Source organism: Topomyia yanbarensis, chromosome 2, assembly GCF_030247195.1.
Source record: "Topomyia yanbarensis strain Yona2022 chromosome 2, ASM3024719v1, whole genome shotgun sequence".
In the NCBI taxonomy this organism is placed as follows: Eukaryota; Metazoa; Arthropoda; class Insecta; order Diptera; family Culicidae; genus Topomyia; species Topomyia yanbarensis.
In genome coordinates this window covers 310,605,948-310,631,730 of record NC_080671.1, presented here as the reverse complement: position 1 = coordinate 310,631,730, position 25,783 = coordinate 310,605,948, and the positions used below count along the sequence as shown (strand labels likewise).

The 25,783-nt window shown below is 38.6% G+C and overlaps 1 protein-coding gene across 1 annotated transcript; it reads left to right on the top strand.

The window, feature by feature from the left end:
- The first annotated feature begins 11,796 nt into the window (after positions 1–11,796).
- LOC131683555 (venom protease) lies at positions 11,797–20,550 on the top strand. The gene is made up of 6 exons (XM_058965617.1): positions 11,797–12,007; positions 19,114–19,203; positions 19,270–19,711; positions 19,773–19,848; positions 19,930–20,014; positions 20,073–20,550. The coding sequence occupies exons 1-6, from the start codon at positions 11,896–11,898 to the stop codon at positions 20,510–20,512; spliced, it is 1,245 nt and encodes a 414-aa protein (XP_058821600.1). The 5' UTR covers positions 11,797–11,895; the 3' UTR covers positions 20,513–20,550.
- Positions 20,551–25,783: the final 5,233 nt, after the last annotated feature.

Here is a 25,783-nt window from a genome sequence, read left to right as displayed (position 1 = left end):
CTTTACTTCGGTGGACTGGCTGCTTGCTAGTACTTGAACGAATACGAATGAGAAAAACCGACCGACAGATATTTATATAATCGCGCTAATATGCACTACTATCGCTTTCTCGCTCGTTCTCGTGCCGTGCGTGAGCCTTTCCTTTCCGTCCGGCTTCTAATGGCCTAACCAAAGGAGTATGCCGTCTTTCCCCCACTAACTGCTCTCGTCAAGCAACCAAATACGAATAATCATAAAACAAACATGTAGTGGACCTATATATAAACTTTTCATTATTTTATTGTTCGGTTGGTCCACCATTTTGACGGCTCTGTGCGGGATGGGCTGAAAATTTTCACTTTTCCGAGTCGTTTTCGAAAGATTTTTCAAAACACAATTTTTTGTTATTAGTGCATGTTATACATACTTAAAATTTTAATACAGCATAGAGGAACATATTTTCAACAAATTGACCTAAAAATCAAATCATTCTGTTAAGTATGATAAAAGTTATTAACGTTCAAAATCTGACGCGGTGCCGCAGCCGATATTTTGAAACGGGACCCCTATATTGAAAGCTTAAATGTATTCTACATTAAAAAACGAGCTCAAGCACATTCAGAACGCTCACAGGTATCCTGCAAGGCAGTCATTTGGACTCACTTATTTTTATTTTATTTATTAAAGATATCTAGGGGAATTATGGTTAAAACCGACACCTTAAGCTTAACAATTTTTCTAAGTTGCCACCAAACCAATAAAATTATAGTTATTATGCAGAATTCTTCTTCACAAAATTCTTAACAAGACTTAATTTTTTCAGCGCTTCAAAAAATTAATTTCATTAAAAATTATTGGTTGTAAAACTTGGAAAACAAAGTGACTTTTTGTAGGCACTGCGGGTAAAACCGACACCCTATAGGGGTAAGATCGACGCCCCCTTTAATTTATTTTCATGAGATATATGCGTGAATAATAAAGTGTGAGTATGTATGATGCTAATATGTGCTTTTTATTGCTTCATCATGTAGTGAGGGGAAGAAAGTTCGAAAGCGTAGTACTATAAATAAGAGTATTTTATGCTATAGGATTATTTATTATTATTTCCAAATAATCCTTGCGCACATCGTTGCAAACTCCAGTTTAATATTATTTCGTAAGAGAAGATTTGCAAGCGTTCTACGTTCTGCTAATTGGATTCATTCACTTATAAGTGACACACACACTTCTTAGTAAAACTATCTTTTTCAGATTTGATTTTTCGGACTCTGATCATCAACGATCTATTGGGGTACACATAAGATCACTGTCTCATTGTGATAAAGTTCGTCTATGACAAACCAAGAGAACACTAGAAATTCGGTTTGATGAGCTTTTTGCAGAAATAGCAACAGCTTCGATAGAATCAGATAAGCAAAAATTCCAATTTTCGATTTTTAAAGAGACTTACAAGAAATAAACACAATAAGAGTATTTCTGTGCATTTCTGTTGATACTATAGTGTTCTAATAGGCTAATTGAAGTGTCACAAAGATCCCCAGTATTTTGAAATGAATCGCAAATATACACAACCATCTTAACAGCGTGTCGGTTTTACCCTAACCATAGGGTGTCGGTTTTACCCCAACAGCGATTAAAAATATTGAATTTCTCAAACTCGTCTTCAATGCACCTAGTTGATCATAGGACAGGCCGATAATAATAGGTAGTGAAAAATGTGGTGATTTGAAAAGCTTTTGTTCGGTTAAAACCTTAAAATCTACCAACGAAATTTAACATCCAGGCGAGTATGAACGCTGCTGTCGTATGTTTTGTTTATTTTTAGTACATTCGGCGTACTAACATAAATCCAATTTTTCTTCAAATGCTCTAAATAAACGTACTAATAATAATGTATCATTATGAAATGAATAAAAATTTGATTTCTAGGAAATGTTGTGGGGTGTCGGTTTTACCCACAGTGTCGGTTTTTCCCACAATTCCCCTATAGTCGTATCAAGCATGAGAACCTGTTATATACGGACGATCTCGGACGATTTTTTTAGGCTGACAAAATGGGGACATTGACTAAATCGTGACATTTTTTTTCTTCGTAATAAACTGAAGCTGTTAAAATATACTTCCCTTCCCTTGATGTAGTCTAATAACTATTTCTAATTATTAAATATAGTTTTCCAGCTCAAAAATAAAAAAAAATGATTTTTTTTTATTTTTGCATATTTGCATGTTTAAGATAAGGAACACATGGTCAAGAAAGGATTAACTCAGCCTTGTTTGTCTGCTAGAGCGAAGGGAATAACTTTCATCATATCGCTTCGAAACTTGACGTAGACATCTGTATAATTCAAGAATGGTGCACGTTTAACGGAATAGAAGTTTGATTTGTATATTATCTTCGACTAAAAATATTACATCGCACAGACTAAATAACTATAATCTAACTATAAACTAACTATTTTTAATTTGAATGATTCTTTGCTTATACTAAAATCAAAGAGATGATAAACATTGTTGAAAAGCTGGCAGCAAACATCTAGCGGATTATTCTGGCCGTATAGCGTGCGATGTGTTGAGTGCCAGAAAAAATTAAAGGGTTGTGTACAGGACACGACCACGGTGACATTAAAAATGTAGCTTTTTTCAAGAGCGTGCAAATGAATTTTATCTATCACACATATCGACTCACGTTCTTGTTCACTCGCCTGTTTTCATATGTTACAATTTGCTATATACCCTCCCCATCAAAACATAATTTATTGAAGATCTTTTAACGGTAATCTATTAATTAATCAAGTATCTCACTAGGCAATTGGAATTGTTTGGCTGATCCATCTAGTAAAAATAGGCTGGTCTGTCCAGAAAATATATTCAAAAGAAAAGTTCCATATTGAGAGCTGTGATGAGGAAGCCCACGCCCGCCAACGGAAATATACAGATTCTCCATGAAATATGAAATTTCATTTTCCATTTAAATTTTCAATAATGTACTAATGAACTTAAGTAAACAATCTTAAGTTTAAGTATTTCTTGATCGATTAGTGGTGGAAAAATGAAATTATTTGATAAATTACATTGTTATGCAACGTTCGCACTACCAGTCAAAACGGGTTTTTATGCTATCTTGGTGGCATTTTTCTTGTTGCTAATTATTAAAACGTGTTATAACTCTGTAGTGTAAACATTGTATTATTAAAACAATTCTGCAGCGTTTTATGTTATATAGGTGTTTTATGTGGTAATAGGACTGACATAATTATATCTTCAGTACAGCGGTGTTTCATAATTTAAAACAGATTCATTTTAAAATTTAAATTAATATACCCAACCGTTCTATTTGTTGTATACTTTAATACTACGTTCACACTATGAGTTAAAACGTGTTTTAACGCTATCTTGATGACATATTTCTTGTTGCTAATTATTATAACGTGTTTAACTCTGTAGTGTGAACATAGTATAGAACTGTGTTTTAAATACATAGGGTAGGACAGATATTCTGACTGGATAAACTGGGAAAACAATTTTAAGTCCAGTAACGCTTAAGACATGGCTTGAATTTGAATCGACAAAGAACACCCGCTTCAACTGCTGCTGGGACGGTAAGTTCTGTTTTAAAATTTTCCGTTGTGTACAGTACGAAACAAAAGTGTTTGAAATTAGAAAACAAAAAGTTCTGCTGGGAATGTGATTGTTCCGATGCAATTACACTCAGATTTTTCACGCAGGGGATACAGGCCGTGTAAATGAAAACCGCGTAAATTTCAAAATCCGCGTAAAGAAACCTGAGTGTACCCTCCTATATAAAATACTACGCTGCTGAACAGCGCAATAACGACAGAAGCACATTGTCAGATGCCTTACTGATAAAAAAACATATAACCGAAAAATGAAACATGAAAACCAATAGGCTCTTACCCTACGCAGCTACAAAGCGCCGTAAACATGTATTAACAAGTTACAACGCACACGCATGCATAAAAATAAATATATTTTTTTCAAACGCAACACTCTTAAGCAGCACACACCGTATTGAATTAAACCCAAACCACCCCGCCCACCCACTTTGCAAATCATTCTGTGACACCGTGCTGGTACCCGAAAAATCCGCACACGGCCACCGCTGCCGAAAATGCATCTTACCCGTTCGACATAAGAACAAAAACTGATTCAAACGGGTACGCGTCACCTCTATTTATAAACTAACCGTATATGGTTTAGTCACATAGGTGCGAGTGTGTGCAAATGCCAACGTTGCCGAAAATCGATAGCGCTTATTGCATCGCCCGGAGACGATGTTGTTCGTATGAGACAAGAGCAACAACTGATTTAAACGGACATGCGTCGCTTCTATTTATGACTTTTTGCCTTTCATTGAGTCACTAAGCTGCCCTCTTTTGACGGCTGTGTCTGAGAAATCTGCCTCACGAATGGTAATTTTCCCGTTTTTCGTGAACTTTTTAATTTTACCAATTTCCAAAAGTCTACTTTTATTGGGGAGATATTAAATTATTACCAATATTTAAGTTAGGTGTTTCTGAATCGGTTGGTGTATGAATGATTAAAATCCATCTAGTAATATCGGAGTTATAAGCGTGCAAACCTTACATAGTTTCGTTACATGGGAGATAGTTTAGATTTTAGAATGACACCTAGCCCCAGATAGTGGAGTAAGACATTTTTAATGTCAAAAATCATTTCTCCGAAAAGACCTTCCCGGAACGTTGAAATCAAGCTTTGCTATCAGCGCATGGGAATCTATGTTGTCTGTAAGCAAGTCGAAGATGAAGAGTCGTTGCAGAAAAATTCGCCTATTTTGCAGCGTAGGGAGATTGATGAGAGCGCAGCAATCTTCGTATGGAGGTAGCAGTAATCGATTTGGCCAGGGCAGCCGACGAAGGGCAAACCTGATGAAATTCTTCTGTACCCGTTCGAGACGATTAATGTGGACGATGTGATATGGGGCCCAAATGGTAACTCCGTATTCCAGAACACTGCGTACCAGTGTGATGTATAGAGATTTAAGACAATAAACATCATTAAATTCACGAGTGTTGCGCTTGATGAGTCCAAGTACAGCATAGGATTTAGCTATGACAGAAGAAACATGTGCGGTGAACCGTAGTTTACAGTCGAGAGTGATACCTAGATGCTTGACTGATGCGACTCGTTGTGCAGGAGCAGAACGCATCACCCGAGCAAATTCTCATGGGTTCTGACACCATCAGTGATGTACCGATGGGAAAAATTCCATCTTCCCAGGTTCTTATTTTTGGGTTTTAACCGGGTTTTTTCCCAAATCATTTTAGCTCGGACGAAATATGGGTTTTTTCGTTTTATCGAATGTATGATGTTCATTTTATGTTTTGCCTTTCTCATATAAAGAAAGGCTATGCAATCACTGTAAAAATCGACTTTTTTAACCTTTCGACAGTCGCGCTAGCGCACTGAGTGCACGCTGCTCTGAAAATCTAGCGAAATCGTCTTAGGGCACCAGCGGCTGCTCGTTCAGTGGGCCATAAGCGCGACTTCCGGAGGATTAAATAATCTTGCATTTACATTTGAGAGACCGAAAATAAAAGTCGCAAGGATAAAACATAATTTGTAGAACCCACTCCAGATATCTTAGCATGTAAAAATCGAATATAAACATCAAGCGTAAAAATCGGACAGAGATCCTTGAGCATGAGAATCGCTTGAAATATTCTCACCCGAAAAAGTCGGCAAGTATGAACCTCCAGTATAATTCGCTCACAGGAAATTCCGTACAACGTTACATTCAAGATTAAAAGTTGGATAAAGAAAAGTCCTTTGTAAGAACCGGATATACTTTTTTACGGTTTTTATTCTATAGGACATAATCGAAAAGCTCCTGTCCGATTTTGAAACTTGAAATTCAAATCCAATTTTCGCATTCTAGTATATTTATTACGGGTTTTACGAAGCAATTTCTGTTCCTGCTACTTTGATTTCGGTGCATTCCATATTCCAACTTGTTTCATATGATACTGGGAACAATAGTCATTATTACTCTGACTAGTGAAAATTAGAATAATCGTGTGATACCAGAACTACTTTTATTCTGCTTGTTACTCATTTTAGAGGTTGCTATACTTTTACCGAAATAAGGTAGGTATTCACACAAAATTTAGAAAATACCTATTTAGTTCGGTGAAAAGTAAAAGTGAGAAATATGCAAAAAAAGGAGTGGCCTTGACATTCGTCTTTAGTATGAACAGTTATCAGAACTCTCACAAATCGCCATCCAAATTCTTTCGGCATCAACTACATTAGAAACAGTAGAAAAAATGTTTAGTACGTTTAGGTGGATTCACAGTAAGAAACGCAATCGACTTAGCCCAAAACGTGTTGAAAAGTTTCATCACTTATTTAACCACAATACTTGTAAAGAAATGTTGGATCACCCCTATAACAATGATTCAATCGAGGAAAACCATTCAGAATTCATGTACATGCAGCAAAACTTTATGACAATAATGCTTAAAATAATTAAAAATGTTTGGATAGCAATCAGTGGTGTACCAAATCGGGTTTTTATAATTTTGGGGAAAAAACCTAAGGTTTTTTCCCGGTTAAAACGGTTTTTTCGCGGGAAGATTGGGTTTTTTTGCAATTTTTTGATATTTTAGTAATTGAACATTAATGTATTGCTATCCAAACATTTTTAATTTTTTTAGCATTATTGTCATAAAGTTTTGCATGTACATGCATTCTGAATGGTTTTCCTCAATTGAATCATTGTTATAGGGGTGATCCAACATTTCTTTACAAGTATTGTGGTTAAATAAGTGATGAAACTTTTCAACACGTTTTGGGCTAAGTCGATTGCGTTTCTTACTGTGAATCCACCTAAACGTACTAAACATTTTTTCTACTGTTTCTGATGTAGTTGATGCCGAAAGAATTTGGATTGCGATTTGTGAGAGTTCTGATAACTGTTCATACTAAAGACGAATGTCAAGGCCACTCCCTTTTTTGCATATTACTCACTTTTACTTTTCACCGAACTAAATAGGTATTTTCTAAATTTTGTGTGAATACCTACCTTATTTCGGTAAAAGTATAGCAACTTCTAAAATGAGTAACGAGCAGAATAAAAGTAGTTCTAGTATCACACGATTATTCTAATTTTCACTAGTCAGAGTAATAATGACTATTGTTCCCAGTATTATATGAAACAAGTTGGAATATGGAATGCACCGAAATCAAAGTAGCAGGAACAGAAATTGCTTCGTAAAATCCGTAATAAATATACTAGAATGCGAAAATTGGATTTGAATTTCAAGTTTCAAAATCGGACAGGAGCTTTTCGATTATGTCCTATAGAATAAAAACCGTAAAAAAGTATATCCGGTTCTTACAAAGGACTTTTCTTTATCCAACTTTTAATCTTGAATGTAACGTTGTACGGAATTTCCTGTGAGCGAATTATACTGGAGGTTCATACTTGCCGACTTTTTCGGGTGAGAATATTTCAAGCGATTCTCATGCTCAAGGATCTCTGTCCGATTTTTACGCTTGATGTTTATATTCGATTTTTACATGCTAAGATATCTGGAGTGGGTTCTACAAATTATGTTTTATCCTTGCGACTTTTATTTTCGGTCTCTCAAATGTAAATGCAAGATTATTTAATCCTCCGGAAGTCGCGCTTATGGCCCACTGAACGAGCAGCCGCTGGTGCCCTAAGACGATTTCGCTAGATTTTCAGAGCAGCGTGCACTCAGTGCACTATCGCGACTGTCGAAAGGTTAAAAAAGTCGATTTTTACAGTGATTGCATAGCCTTTTTTATATGAGAAAGGCAAAACATTAAATGAACATCATACATTCGATAAAACGAAAAAACCCATATTTCGTCCGAGTTAAAATGATTTGGGAAAAAACCCGGTTTAAACCCATAAATAAAAACCTGGGAAGATGGAATTTTTCCCATCGGTATATCACTGATAGCAATACATTAATGTTCAATTACTAAAATATCAAAAAATTGCAAAAAACCCAATCTTCCCGCGAAAAAACCGTTTTATCCGGGAAAAAACCTTAGGTTTTTTCCCCAAAATTATAAAAACCCGATTTGGTACACCACTGGACACCATACAACCCCTTGAAAAGACCATGAATATGGTCCGTGCCAAGTTTCACAACCATTAAAACACCATCAAATGGTCTCTATAACCCATAAATACACCAAAATATGTATTTTATATGGGATTTACCGGACCATGTTGATAGTGTTTCCATGGGTTGACCCCATTTAAAACACTATCAATACACCATGCAGTGGGGGTGAAATTGGACCATGACCATGGGGGCATTATGGGCTTTTTGTTTGCTCGGGCAGGTATCCGAAAACAATGGGCGATCGAACTTGTGCGAAAGCGAAAGTAATTATGCTGCATTTCTGAATGTTCACACTCATGTCGTTTCTGTCACACCAATCCATAACCCTTTCGAGGTCCATTTGCAATGCGCAACAGTCCACCATAGTTGTTATAACTCGATACATTTTCAAATCATCTGCAAATATGACTTTAGATGACGACAATTCACTGCAGAGGTCGTCCACGAAGAGTACAAAAAGAAGAGGTCCAAGATTACTTCTTTGAGGAACGCCCGATGTAATATAGAATGTATCTGAGAGTGTAGTTCCAAGTCGCACAGAAGCACTGCGATTTGAAAGATACGATGAGATCCAATTTGTCAGCCAGTCCGGAAATCCATTGCGCCTTAGTTTTTCTACAGCAAGTTGATGAGGAACACGATCGAAAGCTTTCGAAAAATCAACATACATCGCATCGATCTGTTGTCGTTTTTCCACCTTATCAATCAGCGACGACACATAGCTCATGAGGTTAGTAGTTGTAGAGCGTTTTCTCACAAAACCATGCTGATCGGAGCTGGTGATGTGTTTTACGGCGGGATAGATAACATCTAACAACAAGCTCTCGAAGATTAGAATTATAATTGAAATCCCTCTGTAATTTGTGACATCGTGTACAACACCGGTTTTGTGGATAGGGCTAATCACAGCCTTTTTCCACTTAGTGGGAAAACTATTTTCAGCGAGGGAACGATTGAAAAGTATAGATACCGGTAGAGCAAGCGATGAAGAGCATTCCTTGATAAGCGATGGTTGAAGTCCGTCCGACCCCGGTCCTTTCGAACCGCGTAGCTTGATATATACCTCTTGTTCGGAAAATGATGTTGCAGGCAAATTCAACGTGAACATCGGCAAACTACTCAAGTATGATTCAGACAAAGGTGGTGAGTTATTACTTAGCATGTTTTGAAAGAATGACGAGAATACATTTGCTGATTCTGCAGGTGTCGTAGATGTCCTGTCTCGATAGGTGACGCTTTTAGGGATTCCTCCGGAGGACGTTTTGTTCCGCAGGTAAGACCAAAATTGCTTTGGGTCATCCTTCATGCTGCACTCAATTCGGGAGACATACGAGCGAAAGTGAGCGGCGTTCATAAGTTCAAATTCGCGTTCCAAATCCCGCACGAACAATTTGTCGGTTCGCTTCTTGTTCTAAAGAAACGTTTTTGAGCTTTTCTCAGTCTATTCCGAAGATTCCGTAGCTCTCCAGTCCACCAAGGTCGTTTGTTTTTCGGGCGGCGCATACGTTTCCTCCTAGGCACAAGTTGTTGGAAAATTGAATCTAGTTCGCGATAAAAACTGTTCACAGATTCATCCAAACTGCCTGCCTAATATCTCAGCCCAATTGACACGTGAAATTTCCGCATTCAATTCATCATGATCGCATAGATTAAAATCGTAAAATAAATCGCCATCGCCATTCACAGCCACGGCGAACACAAAGTCGATTTTCAATACAAGTGGATTGTGAAGACGATCCAATTTCATTAATGGCACTGGTGGTTCCAATATTTTACACCCGCTTGTGTTACTAATAAACACTAGATCAAGCATCCTTCCATGCACTTTCGTCAAATAGTTCACTTGTTGTAAACCGGAGAAATATGCTGAGAAATTGCCAATTTTTTGCTTTTGCTTTTGCTTCACTGTGTGGGATTGGGTCAAGCTTTCTTGATGTATGTGTAAAACTATCTGAGAAACCCAACGGCATAATCATTTTTAAAACGAAAATGCACGAATTGTCAGAAAAATGCTGTTTAAGTTTTAAACTGGAAATATAGCATATTTGGCCACACTGCAACCAAAAATAACTATTTTTTCAAAATGCATCTTACCGATTGTTTATAGTTCAAATAAAGCCAAAGATATGAATAAAAGTTAATAATTGTTGATTTTGTTCTATGGAAAATTTTCCATGCACGATTATGACACGCCATACAAATTTTGTCATCGATACACACCTACGACACGTGTGAGTGCGACTTTTGTTTACATTTATAATAAAAATTCGCAACATAGTCAACCGATCTTCCCAATATTTCAGATGTTAATACAGAATAGATAGAAGCATCAATTGTGTTCTTTGAATTGTGTATACCATTTATAAGTTTCAAGATAGTCAACCGTTTTTCTCGAAATGTGCTAAATGGCGCTTGTCATAAGATAGCACAACAGCGACGATTTACGATGTAGTTGTGTAGCGGTCATGTCATATATAGACATGGCCGCTAAAGTTGGGCCTGTCGACATGATGTAACCGTTTTCTCGCGACCGATATTAATTTTCAAATTTGTATCCAGGCCATTGGCCAACAATCGAAACCAAAACCAAAATGCTGTACTATCTTCCAAGAAGCATGGTGATATACTACGTATTTCATCTTGACAAATACTGTTATTTTTTACTAATCCCAGTCCAACCACCTGTCCATCTATACTGTGATCATCATCCGTGAACTTAACCGGTTGTACACCCGAAAGTTTGTTTTGTGCGGTAGCCTCCGACCACCTACAGCCGTCTAACACTTGCTAATTACAGAACTTGGCGACGATAGTGCGAACCGCGAATGTGTTGGTGGGCAGGCTTGTTATTTGCTCACACAATGTGCCACAAAGAGCGAAATACACAGATTAAAAATAGAGCAGCACAAAACACTGCGATGTGCAGAACGACCGCACAAAGGAAAACTTGAAAACGAAAAAGAGTAAGATCTGTGTACCAAGAGCTGCACAATTTCATTCAAAGAGTCACCTTGAGGAGCCACTTTTTTGTGCCTCCCTTCACTGGAAAGCAGGTAGGAAGGCGAATCAAACAACAATTCAGATAAAGTTTGATCGGAAGAACATTTTAAAAATGTTTTTTTGTTGCCTTCTCTACTTACGTGCGCGTGGGACCAAGATGCACACTAAAGAGGCTCTTTATTTCTACTCTTTGTGGTGTGCAGCCATGGAGTAGAATACACGTGTGGGAGCAACACACTTCGGAGTGAAGAGGTTTATTGTGAAAGAGAAGAGCAGTGGTTCGCATGAAAAGTGCAAAGAGCTTTTGTTATTCTTCTCTTTATTTGGTCGGTGTTAAGTCAGACCGGACCAAGTCGCAAAACATCAAAAACTGAGTTAATGATAGCACTGGATAAAGAATTTCTTCATCTACATTCCACTTTCACCAGATTTGAAATATGAAACAATAAACAAGAATTATTGCAAAAATTATTTTCCAATTATAATGTAAAGGATACTGCGATTCAAACTTTAAACGCGTTTTTCTCGAAATCAATGCTCTGTCACTTAGTCCGGTCTGACCTAACATCGACCATTTGCTCTGAGGTGCATAACATCCCTGTTGGTGGGAAGCGTGTAGTTTACCTTTCGCGATTCGTTTGTATAGATTTGCTTAAAATTGTTAGTGGTCGAACGGGTTTAATTTAGTTCCGATGCGGCTACCGATCACGCTAGAACGTTCGGGTTTTGATGTGATAGGAAAATATTCTGAGATCGGATCGGGTCTCTAAAGTTTATGTTATACAGTTTAACGCCAAAAAAAACAAGAGCAAGAAGATTTCCCATCATGTGGTTCCTGGAGTTGGTGATTTTTTCCGCACTAATTGCGAGCAGCGTACACCCGCAAGGTATTACCGTATAGGATTATCAGTGAAAGAATCGCAACAGTGATACTACGCAACTTTAACCATCCGGCACTCGCGCAAATGGCTCCCCGAATGAGCAGCCGCTGGTTCCGAAAGAAGATTTCGCTAGAGTTTCAGAAGGTGTTGCACTAAATACAACGGCGCGAGTGCCGGAGGGTTAATGACGAAATGTATAATGCAAAAGTGCACCAAAGTGAATTAACCTAGATGTAAAGTTTGCATAATTTCATTATTTCAGTTGTGATGGAAGAGATGAGCTAGTTATGAGATATTTCGTCAAACAAACTGTACGTGGAATACGTGATTTAATTTCACTAAATATGTGTCATTTGTTTTACTGATAAACATGGGCATTTCGATCAAACGAAATTTAATGTATGTCTAACATTTACCAGGAAGAATGCCTGGCGCCTTGTATTTAAAATAATAGCGCTAAAATTACCAGGATATCTGCATATCCGTGCCTCAATGAAAAAATCATGCCTCTTTTCCAATATCAGGGTACCATTAAGCAGATTATTCATCTCATCACTGTGCGACTGTGCGAGGCAAGATCAATGAAAACCGGGTTAGTAGATATTTTTTTCCGTTCGCCAAAAGCCGGTTCGTTTCTTTATCGCGACTGGTTGATGTCTGTCGTATGTTCTATACCTATGTTTTATATGCATCGTCATCGTTGTGCATCCGTACTCGTGTTCGTCATTAACGTGTCTGGTACGTATTCCCCAAAATATAGTCGCGGTTGTGCTTGACTTGTTTTGCTTGCGATGGTCGTAAACAAACGAATTTGAGCATTCAAGTTTAGTTTTGCTGTTATATTTATTGTCTCTTATGAACCGATATTTGTGGCTAGTTAATTTAATGACTCGGTATAGGATTGGCAAAATAAACCACATCCTTTTATCAACATTATATTCTTCAGACGAAATCGTTGCCGCACTGTATGACCAGCCAGAAAATTAACCGGAATCCGTTGTGTCACTGGAGCCGGAAACTAACTAGAGCCAACTAGAATTCCGTCTCATTTTCCAGCTGAACTTAAGCGCGATTCAGACGATACATCAGCTTCCGTCAACGGAACGTCACCGTTCCGTCAGGATAAGTTAAATACGTTTCTCTTGCGCCCGTTCACACGTGCCTTGCGTCAAAACGTTCCGTGCCGTTGATGTTGTGTGTGAATGCCTCCATTTAACTGCATGTAACTTATCCTGACGGAACGGTGACGTCCCGTTGATGTTGACGGAAGCTGATGTATCGTCTGAGTCGTCCTTTACTGAACGAGAGCTACTTTAGGTTAGGTGACTATTAGGTGACCGTCGTCTCCCAGGTGACTAGGGTCGCATTTGATAAGCTCTACAGGGAAATTGCTGGAATCATCTGTCACTGGGCAGAAGAGCATCGTTTTGTCTAGGAGCAGGCGTAACAGTTAGAACCCATGTGTAGAGTAAAAGAGGTCGAAATGGTGAAGGGTGAGAAGAAGTTAGAGGTCAAGAGGAGATGGAATATCAAAAAAGCCAGCTTTTATACCTGCAATACAAATATAAGGCGTAATTATAATTAGGGGGAACTGGGTCAATTCGGACCTAGTAAGGGTTTATGAGCTATAGAACTGAAACGTGTCAACCGAATCACAAATACATACTTTTCCTAAAAGCCTGATCAATTGTGCACAATTTTTATAGGGCGACTTTTTTATCTTTTACCGTATTGTATACAAACGGTTCTGCGCAAAAGTACATGAAAGATCCGAATTACCCCAACCCTGTTCCAATTCGGACCACTCATTTCTTTTCGATATCTTTCAGTAGAAATGAATTCCTATTTTGGTCTAAGTAATTGATGATGATCTCGCCCAAAACAAGTTATAAATAAATAATATTATACGACAACTCCAAAATCACGATAATGCACTTGATTTAATTAATTTCAAGAAAAATTTTGTTTTTCGGTACACATTTTTATAAAAAAAAGCGCTCCAAAGCAACATTCGCTTCCAGCACACGCACACGAAAGCTGAGAACCGCAATATTTTGTGACAGAGCTGCATGACAGCCATGAAAATGATATATACGCTTTTCATAATATTGCCATAGCTGCGAAATAGCTGGGGGTCCAAATTGGCCAGCGCTCCGAATTGCACAACTTTCCCCTTTTTATTGAAGTAGAATTATTCTAACATTTTAATGTAGGGGACCCGTTTCAAAACTTTCGGTTGGAATAAGACCCGGGTATTTGAACGTGAATATCGGCAGTTCTACTGATTGGAATAATTAGATCCGCTAACTGATCGGAAATGTGTACAACAACTGTATAACTAATTCGGTTGAATATACGATTACTACAAATAACGAAAAAATGATTTTATGAAAGCAGACATTCACTGCGCCCTGATTGGTGGTCTACTGGTCGATCGGCGAACAAGCTTTATTTTGCAGAGCCTCATGGATGACTATGAACGTTCGTCACCCTTAAAAGAAAATGCCTGTTTAAAAGAAAATCATTTGATGTTTTGTAATCGTTAGGTGTGGAGCAGCAGCATTTTGCAACGGCTAATAAGGTTCACCGGTGGAATGATTCCGCGTAAGTAGTTGGCAACGAAAGCAGCTCGCACAAGTGCCCCTGCCCTGTCGTTTTCATTACGTTTTGCCTTTCTCCTATAGAAAGGATATGCAATCACTCTGAAAAGCGCTCTCTTAACTGTGCCCGGAGGGCTGAGTATCTTATACCTTGCGACTCAGTTTGTCGAGTTCGGCAAATCTGTGTTTGTATATATGTGTCCACCAATCGCACATCGGTTACTCAGAGATGGTCGAACCAATTTTTACAAACTTGATTTTAAATGACATATCTTTCATTATCATTGACTGTCATTGAATTTTATTTATATCTGACTATTGGCTTTGGAGTTATAGGTTGGTTAGTGAGGTTACACAGGAATTTCCCATTTAAACCGTTACAATCGTAATACCTCAGAGGTTCAAAATCTATTGAAATGGATACCAAATTACATTGTTTCGCAGATCATGGTCACTCACATTAGTTTCTCAGAGAAGGCTAGGCCGATTTTCACAAAATTAGAAAATTAATATCAAATTAAAGGGATATTGTCCCCATAGACTGCCATAAAATTTCGTACAGATCCCATAGAAGCCGGCACAAAAAAGTATTTCCAAGGGGGGATTACGTGATATTTCAGAAGTCGAAATCGCATTTTGGATGCCAAATGTTGAAAAATTTTGGACAAAAATCAACTTGTTGGGACTTAGCTGATTTTGCATCTTTTGCCTTTCTCTTGTAGAAAGGATACGCAATATGAGTCTCTTATACCATTCGATTCAGTTCGACAAATTGGGCCAATGCCAATTTTATAGTAAGGTTTAAAAAGCTTCAAAGGCCTGGCCTGTGGTGTATTAGCACTGTGTGGGACTCACGACTCAGGTTCGTGCCACTAAAACACTCCTACTTTTTCTTCGCCATTTTTCTCCATGGAACTACATCAAGGTATTACTTCGTCGGAGAGGGGGGTGGGGCTCGTTGCTCTTCCGTCCCACTTCTTTCTTCAGCTCATTCTCAGAGTCTCACTTGGTCCATGCAATGGCTCGACCTTTGAGCTTTGATTTAACTCTCGACTCTTCTCTTGCTTCTTGTCTCCATCTATTACGTCGCCAATTTGCTCTCGTCCCGGTGAACCGTTTAGATGTTGATTTCATGAGCTTTTTAACCCCTGTCTCAGTGAGCCATTCAGCTCCCAGCCTTATCACGATCTACTCGGATAGTCCCCGGCGGTGGACTCGCCCTACTCCGACTGAGAGTTCTCCGACGGAGGAATTACTCCCGACATCGATACCCGCTTCCTTGAGCCATTTAGCTCCCAGCTTTACCGAGATCCACTTGGATATTATCCGGCGGTGAACTACTCTCCCTTGAGTACTATGGCTCTTAATATTGAAAAATTTAATTCACCTCCAGTCCCTTGCTAATTAAATGCCGTAATAACAGTTGACAAATTGACTCAATAGGTCGTTAACAAAAAAAATGGTTAACAAAAAATGGTAAAAATACCATTGGTAGGTATTGAGGCTGTGCCGGTGATCACGATAGGGGAGAGTGGGTACGCTTGATCCCACTTTTGTTTTTTTCTCATAACTTTTCAATGAAATAAACATTTTAATTACAAAGTTCGCCAGCTTGTAGTCAATTCGTATTGTAAGAGCTATGAATAATGTTTAAATCCGAATACTATACCCTGTCAGTAATATGAACAGTTTTGAAAATCATGCCAAAACGAGGTTTTTGTAAAAACGTGTGGTAACTTGATCCCCCGTCTACTAGGGCTAAAGAAGCAAAGCACACTATGACTTTTAGGCACGAAAGTTCAGCTAATCACCTATCCTGACAAATTAATTAGTAAGACTAACTTTTTATATGCACGACAAATTTTAACCACAGTAGAAAGTCAAGTATTTGAGGCAAATCCGTGCTGTTTAACTTGCTTTTCCAATCTTTAATAACTTATACCATATTTGTTCACGAAAAAAAACATTTTAGATCAATTAATTGTGCCAGGTACATTATGTAAATGATGTTTTTCTATTTTTATACATTTCGAAAGTGTTTGAGAGAACTAACGATAGGGATCAAGAGTACCCAGTGTTACAGGGATCAAAGATACCTGTTGTATGAGGTGAACAAAATTTAATTTTTTTGTATGTGTTGTGAAACTTTTTATTCGAAAAACGTGTTTTTCTAGACAAAAGCTCTTAGTAAGTACTTGAAAATATTCAAATATAATTACTTCGACGATCACATACAAGCGTTCAAAAAATTTGTAAAAAGATCTTCGAGATCAATTTGAACACATATTTTCTAGAATATTATATAACTTTTCTAAACCAAATGTAATACATCAGATTGTTTTATTAAACATTATAAATGACCAAATATTTCATTTTCTTTTAATATTGTGATAACTTTATGCGTATAGATTATGAGATATGACAAGGGAATCAAATATACCCAAAGATCAAGTGTCCTCACTCTCCCCTACTGTTGGGAATTTATGATGACATCATTATAGTTCGTCGGTGGCGGTGTGGTTAACGCACCCAACTAGAATCTTGGAGACATATGCTCGATTCCTGCTTGAGGACATATCTTATCTCAGTGTGTCCAATAAAAGGTGAACTAGCACCGTTCTGGCCATGCTTTCGCTTTCTTGGTTGTTTGCGCGTTGTCCCCAGTTTTCGTCCAGCTTCTGGTTTGTGGTCCACTGTCATCCGTTCCTGAAACCTCTGGTGGACTTTTTAGACGGCTGAATGATTCAGTTTTCAAAGGTATGATGCGACAACCCAGGATTTTGTATGTGGATGAATTAAATCTTTTCGCAAACGGTTTGCTGCTTTTTTACTTCTCGTCCGGAATCTCACTGATAACTACACAACTGAGTCGATGTAAAAATAGACTCTAAACTGGGCAAAATTTGGTTAATTTCGGTCAAGTACGAAAAAGTTACGCTAGTTTGAAAGTGTCTTAATAATTATCGATTCACCCTCTGTTGCGGCAACAGCCAAGTAGTAGTTCTTAGTATAATAATCACAACTTACCATTCGTGTTTGTGAAATAGTTCACAAAATCATAAAATATTAGTGATGCATTGGTGAAACGATTCAAGATTCCTAGTATAATAGTCAAGAATGACCATGCGTCCCTGTAAAATAGTCCACAAAATTATAAAATATTAATGTATTCGTGAACTGGTTCACTGATTACCATTCGTGCTCGTGAAATCGTTCGCAAAACAATGAAATATGATTCATGCATTCGTGAACTGATTCATGATTTTTAGTTTAATGCTTACGCTGACCACGAAATATGTGTTAAAGAGCCACAAATCGTTTTCGTGATATAGCTTACAGAAAAAGATACTGCGAACCAGTTCCACTTTAATGATCCAATTCATATTGTCACGTTACTTCGAGGAAAAATCCGATAGTAACCAAAAATAACATATCACGATAAAGTGAAGAGAAATTACGAATATCTTGATAAAATGGCTGATTTCAAATTCGTAAGTGATCCCAAGAACAAAATATCACGATAACGTGCATATAAATTACAAAAATTGTGACTAAGATCCTGGAATCATGAACAGAAATCACACTACTCGTGACTAAGATCTTGAAATCATTAACATCAATTACGCTACTCTGCAAGAGAAATCCGATAGTAAACTCATGAATAAAATTTTACGGTAACGTGATAAGAAATAGTTTATACCAGTGTATCCCCAAATTATGACAGGGAAGCATAATAAAAATTAAACAAGTCCAGGGAACACCCACAGTAAACCAACCAAACATTCGAATGTAACGCCATGTATTTTGGTGAGAACTAGTTTTTTGGAAAAACAAATAGTTTCATGAATACAAGGATAATAATTCATAATTTCAGGAACTTGGTTGCAGTTCTCGTAAATCATTCAGATCACGAGATCGTGGTTACACACGGATTTTTTCCGTGTGATTGTTATTTTTTATATCAAAAAGTTTAAAATGTTTAAGAGACTTTTTAAGCAAATTTGAGAGCGTTGAATTATGAAATGTCTTCTCAATCAGCAATATGCTACTGTTCACATTCCAATTTTGAAGATAATTCGAGTTGTATCTGTTCAGTTATAGCCAAAACTATGAATACCCTACTCTCGATAATTTGTTGACATGGGATAAATACATTTATTGTAATGCAGAACGTTATTTCGATGGGTTACAACCGAGCAAACATTTTCAAGACATTATTTATTTGTTGGAAAATCTTTTAAAAAGGTTGGTTCTTATCCCCCAAAATCTTAAGCGACTCAAAACTTCGACGCTAAAACCCGAAAAAACGAAAAACATGCGAAATAATCTTGCCTTAAGAGTTTTGAGATTGCTGATATTATCATATGAAAATGAAGAAATACAAGCCGGAAGTATCACGAATTAGCCGGAAGAACTACGTGGCGTGGCGAAAAACTTTATGGCAATTCATGTAGATTAATTCATGCAAAAGGAGATAATGTTGCAAAAATTACTATAACATTACTTTTTCAGAATGTCCCACATGCAGAGCTCCGATCACAATTGCTCCTATTCTTGAAGCAGATTGTATCGGACCTGATGGTAGAGAAGGAAATTGCATTAGTAAGTTATTTCATTAATAGTTTTCAAAGTTATCTATTCTTTATGAGTATGTAATTGATTTTTTAGGTTTACGAAGCTGTCCATCGCTGCTATCGGAACTTCTGCAGCGCCAGAAAGACGCCCAATACATTAAATACATTCAAAACTCGAACGCTGTCTGCAATTACATTCAACCGAATGTTTGTTGTCCTCTGGAATTGCCAGTAACCAACGTACCGAATACTTCTCCACCAACAGTAACCCCTTCACCTGCTCCTGTGACTGACGGACATCCAGTGCCCAAAAATAACGACAGTATCCGATTACCCACACCTATTGAGGGATGCGGTTACAGCAACATAGAACATGTTCGAATTGTTGGAGACATTCCGGTAACCCTGAACGGGTGGCCGTGGATGGCATTAATAGGATACAAAAATTCTCTGGGAGAAGTATCGTTCAAATGTGGCGGATCTCTGATCACCAAGCGACATGTACTAACGGCGGCACATTGCATTCGTAAAGATCTGTGGGTTTTTCTTACCGATAATTATATCTTTCCCATATAACTCATATCCCGATGCTTTTAGTTTTTCAGTTCGCCTTGGTGAGCATGACACATCGACTGACACAGAAACTAATCATATTGACATTCCAGTTGTTAAGGTAAGCGGTTCATTGAACTAATGTCCTTCTCATCAGTATTATTGATTTATTATATCTTTGATTCGATTTCATCCACATCAGATGGAGACTTACCCTCAGTACGACAAGAAAGACGGTCACTCTGATTTGGCGGTTCTTTATCTCGGAGAGGATGTTTCCTTCAATGGTAATGCGATTATATCGCTTCTGACCGAGTACTTTCATTATGAGTTATTTTTTTACAGATGCCATTCGACCAATTTGCCTTCCAATCAGTGATCCGGTGCGAAGTCGAAATCTAGACGGCCTCACACCATTCGTTGCTGGTTGGGGACGTACTCAGGAAGGCGGCAAGGCTTCCAACGTGTTACAGGAACTTCAGATTCTAATAATACCAAACACACAGTGCCGTGGGCTATATGCTAAAATAGGAAAAGCATTTTCTGACAAACAATTCGACGATGCTGTTATGTGCGCAGGAATTCTGGAAGGTGGCCAGGATTGTCAGGGAGACAGCGGCGGCCCACTGATGGCGCCGATGCGACGAGATCTTTATTTCGATTACTATCAGGTTGGCATCGTTTCATATGGAATCGGCTGTGGACGTGTGGAGGTTCCCGGTGTCTATACTCGAGTGTCCACGTTCGTGGACTGGATTGAGCAAAAAGTTGGTGAGCCAGTGTGATGGAAAGATTTGTTATGTACTCGATTTAGGTGATAAAATGTAGTTATTTTATTCCTATTCGAAAGACCATAAAGATAAATCAAGCGCGAACGAGTACGTATGGAAGGGTTGCGTGTATTCCCAGTATGCTTATTGTGTATAACTAAAACTGCATATCATTCTGGTAGGCTGACAAGACGACATATTATACCAGGACAGGTCTTGGTCTATCCTGGTATGCTATGAATTTGAAGAAATGCTTAATTTGGTCTGATTCTTCAATCACTTAAATCATTATATCACAACAGGCGTCTACTTATATCCGGAAACTTCTTCGAAGAAGTCTAATCTCCAATTCCAACGTTTCAGGAGTTATTAAATTTTGATCGTGAAAATGGCGTTTTGAGACACTGTGCAGCGCAAACGTTTTTTTCGCAAAAAAAAAACTTACAAAGACAAACCTACTATTCAACAGACCGCGCTGTAATACGGAACTGCCCGGAAATTCGCTGTATTTGAACCGTGTGCAAAAAAGCCTTCGTGATTACTCCGTAATATTTTGGAATTACGATTTAATAGTACTTTCACTGGCGTTTTTCTTGTACAACAAGTGCGTAATCTCCAGGTGGATGAAACTGTGAATATTTACTTACTGCATACAACGATTTTTGTCACCGTACCTACGGCGCTGACGGCGTTCAAATCACTGCAATACCTAAAACAGAGGATAGAAAATATTTTAGAATGCATATAAAATTAATTCATTCTTAGCATAGATAACCTGTCCAGAAAACTAAAGGCCTAGCACAGATTGCAATGCCATGGTGTTACCTGACGCTGCAACTTTTTGGGCAGGTTATCTAAGCCTCTATCAAATAGATTAACGACACTGAATCCCTCTGGATAAAGACTCGACACGTCAATTGCTTTTTTTACCATTTATCTGTCAGTGTCATTCCAGTCGAGCACGAGACCTGTCAATGGCCCTCGTTCCAGAAGGATTCGAAGCGATTTTCTTCAGATTGAGGGCTTTTTGGCAGGTCTCGTGCTCGATTGGAATGACACTTACTGATAAATAATAAGGATAAAATAGAGTTGGCGAGTCTTTATCCAGAGGGATTCAGCGTCTTTAAAATAGATAGTACTCAACTCACCTTGATACCTCTGTGACACCCAAAGAAAGCTCTTCAAGTCAGTAGAATCCATCAATAATGCCCTTGAATCGGAATTTCCTGTCCGAAAGTTTTATGAAAGAACCTTTTGTTTGCATTCGAATCGGCAACACTATGGAATTTGTGGTTCAATATTGAATCTTCAATATTGAATCTTTTGATACATGAATTTCGTAACATTATTAACTTTATACATGGACCAATGCATCGACAGTACATTTTTCATGAAAAAACAATTTTGATGCGCATTTTTTTCAATTTACGTACAATTAATGAATGAAACATTGTTCGTTTATTACAGTGTGAAAACACGTTACATAAAAATTATTGAATACTTTACACTGACGTCACAAATTAACTTGATGTTCATTTTTGACAGTTCGCTTGTACTGTTTACAAGGACTTAGATTTTTTTAAACGATTTGCTTCGAGCGAATCTAGTCGTCCACAAATTTTTCTAAGTCCATGTAAACAGTACTAGTGAACTGTCTAGAAAAGTGAGGTTAACTGCGTCAGTAAAAAATCTAATATCCCATTGCCATCTACCCATAGTTTCGCTTATTTGTTGACACACTTTCATCGCTGTCAAACGATTTATCTATTGAGCTAATTGGAAAGGGATTATATCAAATTTATGGAACCGATGTGGCTAAAAATGATTAAATGCAATAGTCGGTATTTCCGGTTCTAGTAAAACTTTATATTCAATAGGAAATAAAGACACTAAAGGTAATATACAATCGAAACCTATGCCTGAGGCAGACATCATTTGGTCGGTGTTAGGTCAAACCGGACTAAGTGACAATGAATTGATTTCGAGAAAATGTGTTTAAAGTTTGAATCGCACCACCCTTCACATTATAATTGGAAAATAATTTTTGCCATATTTCTTGTTTATTGTTTCATATTTCAAATCTGATAAAAGTGTAATGTAGCTGAATAAATTCTTTATCCAGCGCTATCATTAACTCATTTTTTGATGTTTTGCGACTTAGTCCGGTCTGACTTAACACCGACCATTTATCTCTAAAAAACATTTGCAATATAGCCAATCGTTTTTTGGTGTGTCTAAATTTGTAATACTATCCAACAAAGAATATATTTTTTCTACATTAAGTCTAATAACTGATTGCAACCGACGTAAGGTAATAATGATCGCATCCGGCGATGGCTTGTTAAAAATATATTGCAATCGTCGCTAAAAGTTCAACGGCGATCATTTTAGCGAGTTCATGTGCAGCATAACAAGAGTGGATATATTGGAGTATTTCTTCTATCTAATAGCGCTGAACAGTTAAACGAGAATAGCAACACCTCTAAAGGATATGGGGGGAGCTTAGATGCCTTGGTTTTGTTCCAGGAATATCTGCTGTCGGCAGTGAATGACGACTGTGTGCTGAATGTCTTCCAGTGGTTCCCAAAAACCTACGATCATGCCCTGTTGGTTAAAACTACTTTCTTTACTCAAGTGTAAGGGGAGCAGCAAAACGTAAACTCTTACGTGCAACTAACAAGTCCACTTATCACAAAGAGTGGCGTACACTTTTAGATGAAACGCGTCGTTTGTCTCAATTTAGATTTGTAATTTTAAAATCGGCACTTAAAAATTTACTTCTAGTTTTCGAACAGAATGCTTTCTCACTGACAAGGTCAAACTTCATAAATATTGGAACAACGGATCATCGTTCGAACCCGACAGACTGATGTTTCAAATTGTGTTAGACGATGCGTTAGTGAACGAAGTATTCTGTTTAGGACTGTAGTCATAAATGCGTAAGCAACTATAAATCTCTTTGTGCTCTTGGATTCAATCAATGCCGAAAATCTGTCCCTGTGTCTGCCTTCTTCGGTGAAAGATAACATAAAGAATCACCACCACAAGTATCTAATATTAGGTAAACAAGACTCGATATGTGTAGTGGAACGACACTGGTGCTTACAGGAATATCCGTTCCAAGCGAAAACCTGAACGTCTTCTACTACGCACCAAAGGTTTCTTCATCAAGCCTACGCATGATCCAAAGACCGTTCCATTGGGATCAAATAGCGGATTCATGCAATTCGTAACTGGCAACCGATGAGAAAGCTTTGTCGATCACAAACGACCGCTCAGCCATACCGGATATTATACTAATAAATTTCGGTTTGGAGTGCAGGCGTTGGATGATTAAAATTTGCGCTTCCACTGCGAGTTATATATTGCTACTGTTCTGAATTTGACACCAACAAATAATTAAATGAAATTCCAAAAAGTTTTACGAAAAAAAGAACTAGGTTTACAGTGGCGTAGTAGCGGGGGGGTTTTGGGGACGAAACCCCCCCCCCCCGAAATATTTTGGAGAATTTTGAAAAAAATCAACATGTTAAACAAAAATATGCCTAATATTTTAAATGAAATTCTCAAAGGTTCATTTGCAAAAGTTATCTTGTGAAAATATTTCCTTGTAGTGAAAGACTGCAGACTCGACACCTACCTGGTGGCACGTTGTGGAGGCTAGCTCAACCGCCGAGGACTATAACAAGTAGATCGCGGCGAAGCGAGGAGCTGGGAGCTTATTGGTTCACGAAACGGATATCGGTACCGAGAGAAATTTCGCCACATTCTGTAGTCCTTGACTGACGGCGAACATGGACTGGAGAGTTTGAGAGAAGTATCCCCATAGAGACCACCGGGCGATTCGCTACCGCATCGGCCAATGGAACCCAACTGCAGCACGAAGAAGGTCGGGCCGCAAGCTAAAGTGGAAGACGAAAGCCTTTAACGAAGACCTCTTTGTTGAGTTACTTCGGCGAACAACGGAATCAAGTACGTTGATGCGGCTGATCTAACAAGAAGGATTGTGACGGCTTGTGACGTTACAATGTCATGAAAACTAGGGCCATGCAGTAGACGGCATGCAGCTTACGGGTTAAATGAGTAGCTCAGTACGCTACACGCAGCTTGTCTTAGATCCAGAAGGCGGGCTTAGAGCGTAAGATCGGAGAGTGAGAGAGGAGCGCAAGCAACGTTTCGAGAAGGTAGGTACGGGAGATCAAGCTTAGCAAGCCAATTGCAATAAGCAGCTGTGCTGTGAAATAAACGCCAATCCCTGGGTGACGCGTACTGAGTCGTCATGACGAAGACGAGGGTCCGTCGACACCAGCTGAAATACACCCGGGTAAGATAAAGATAATCGTTGAGGGTCTCTTCCCGAAACACGATTCAACTACCTGGTCACCGACACCGTACTGCGAAGAAGAAGGAGGTAACACTGCCGAGTGGTAAGTGACTAACGACGAGCTCAAAGAAGCGTCGATGTGACTAAAATAAAAGAAAACCCCCGGTCCGGATGAAATACCAACCGTGGCACTGAAAGCAGCGATCATGGCATATCCGGACATGTTCAGGATGCTATTGCTGAAGTCTTTAGATGATGGTAATCCGCGAAATGAGGAAGGTGCAGAAACTGATGTTGCTGCCAAAGTGTGGGAAGTCACCGAGCCATCCAGCCTCGAATAGACCAATGCCGCAGCGTGGCATAAAAGAATGAGCCAGATCCTGAAGAGCTACTTTCAGAGTAGAGCACTGCTGTACCAGACAAACAAACGGGCAATAGGCAATGCGAGTCACAGCGGGCGTTCCTCAGGGCTCCATTCTCTGTCCAACACTTTGAAATGGGATGTACGATGGGGTCTTAACACTGCGGCTTCCCAGGAAAGTGAAAATCGTTGGTTTCGTGGACGATGTGTCACTAACGGTGAGACACTTGAAGAAATGGAGGTGTCGGTGACGGAGACAACGAAACCGCGAAAAACTGAACAAGACGCTTCGACTGCTGGTCGTACGAGTTGCGATTGCGTACCGGAGGCAGTATGCCTTGTCGCCGAGATGATCCCCATCTGCATCACCCTGACGGAGGATATCAAGTGCTAAAAACAATGAAACGCCAGAAACGTGAGGAAAATGGTGAGAATCGATTCGATGGTGACGTGGCAGCAGGAATGGGACAATACGGAGAAAGGAAAGTGGACCTACCGGCTCATCGAAACCTGTCGGCGTGGGTCAATAGAAAGCACGGAGAGATGACCTTCCACCTGAAACAGCTCCTACCGAGCCACGGCTGCTTAAGGAGTATCTTCA

What these genes read in the sequence shown, in the direction of transcription:
- LOC131683555 (XM_058965617.1), top strand. Translation starts at nt 11,896, where the DNA reads ATGTTATACAGTTTAACGCCAAAAAAAACAAGAGCAAGAAGATTTCCC. An exon ending in TTGACATTCCAGTTGTTAAG is followed by an intron (nt 19,849 to 19,929) that starts GTAAGCGGTTCA and finishes CATCCACATCAG; the next exon opens with ATGGAGACTTACCCTCAGTA. An exon ending in AGAGGATGTTTCCTTCAATG is followed by an intron (nt 20,015 to 20,072) that starts GTAATGCGATTA and finishes ATTTTTTTACAG; the next exon opens with ATGCCATTCGACCAATTTGC.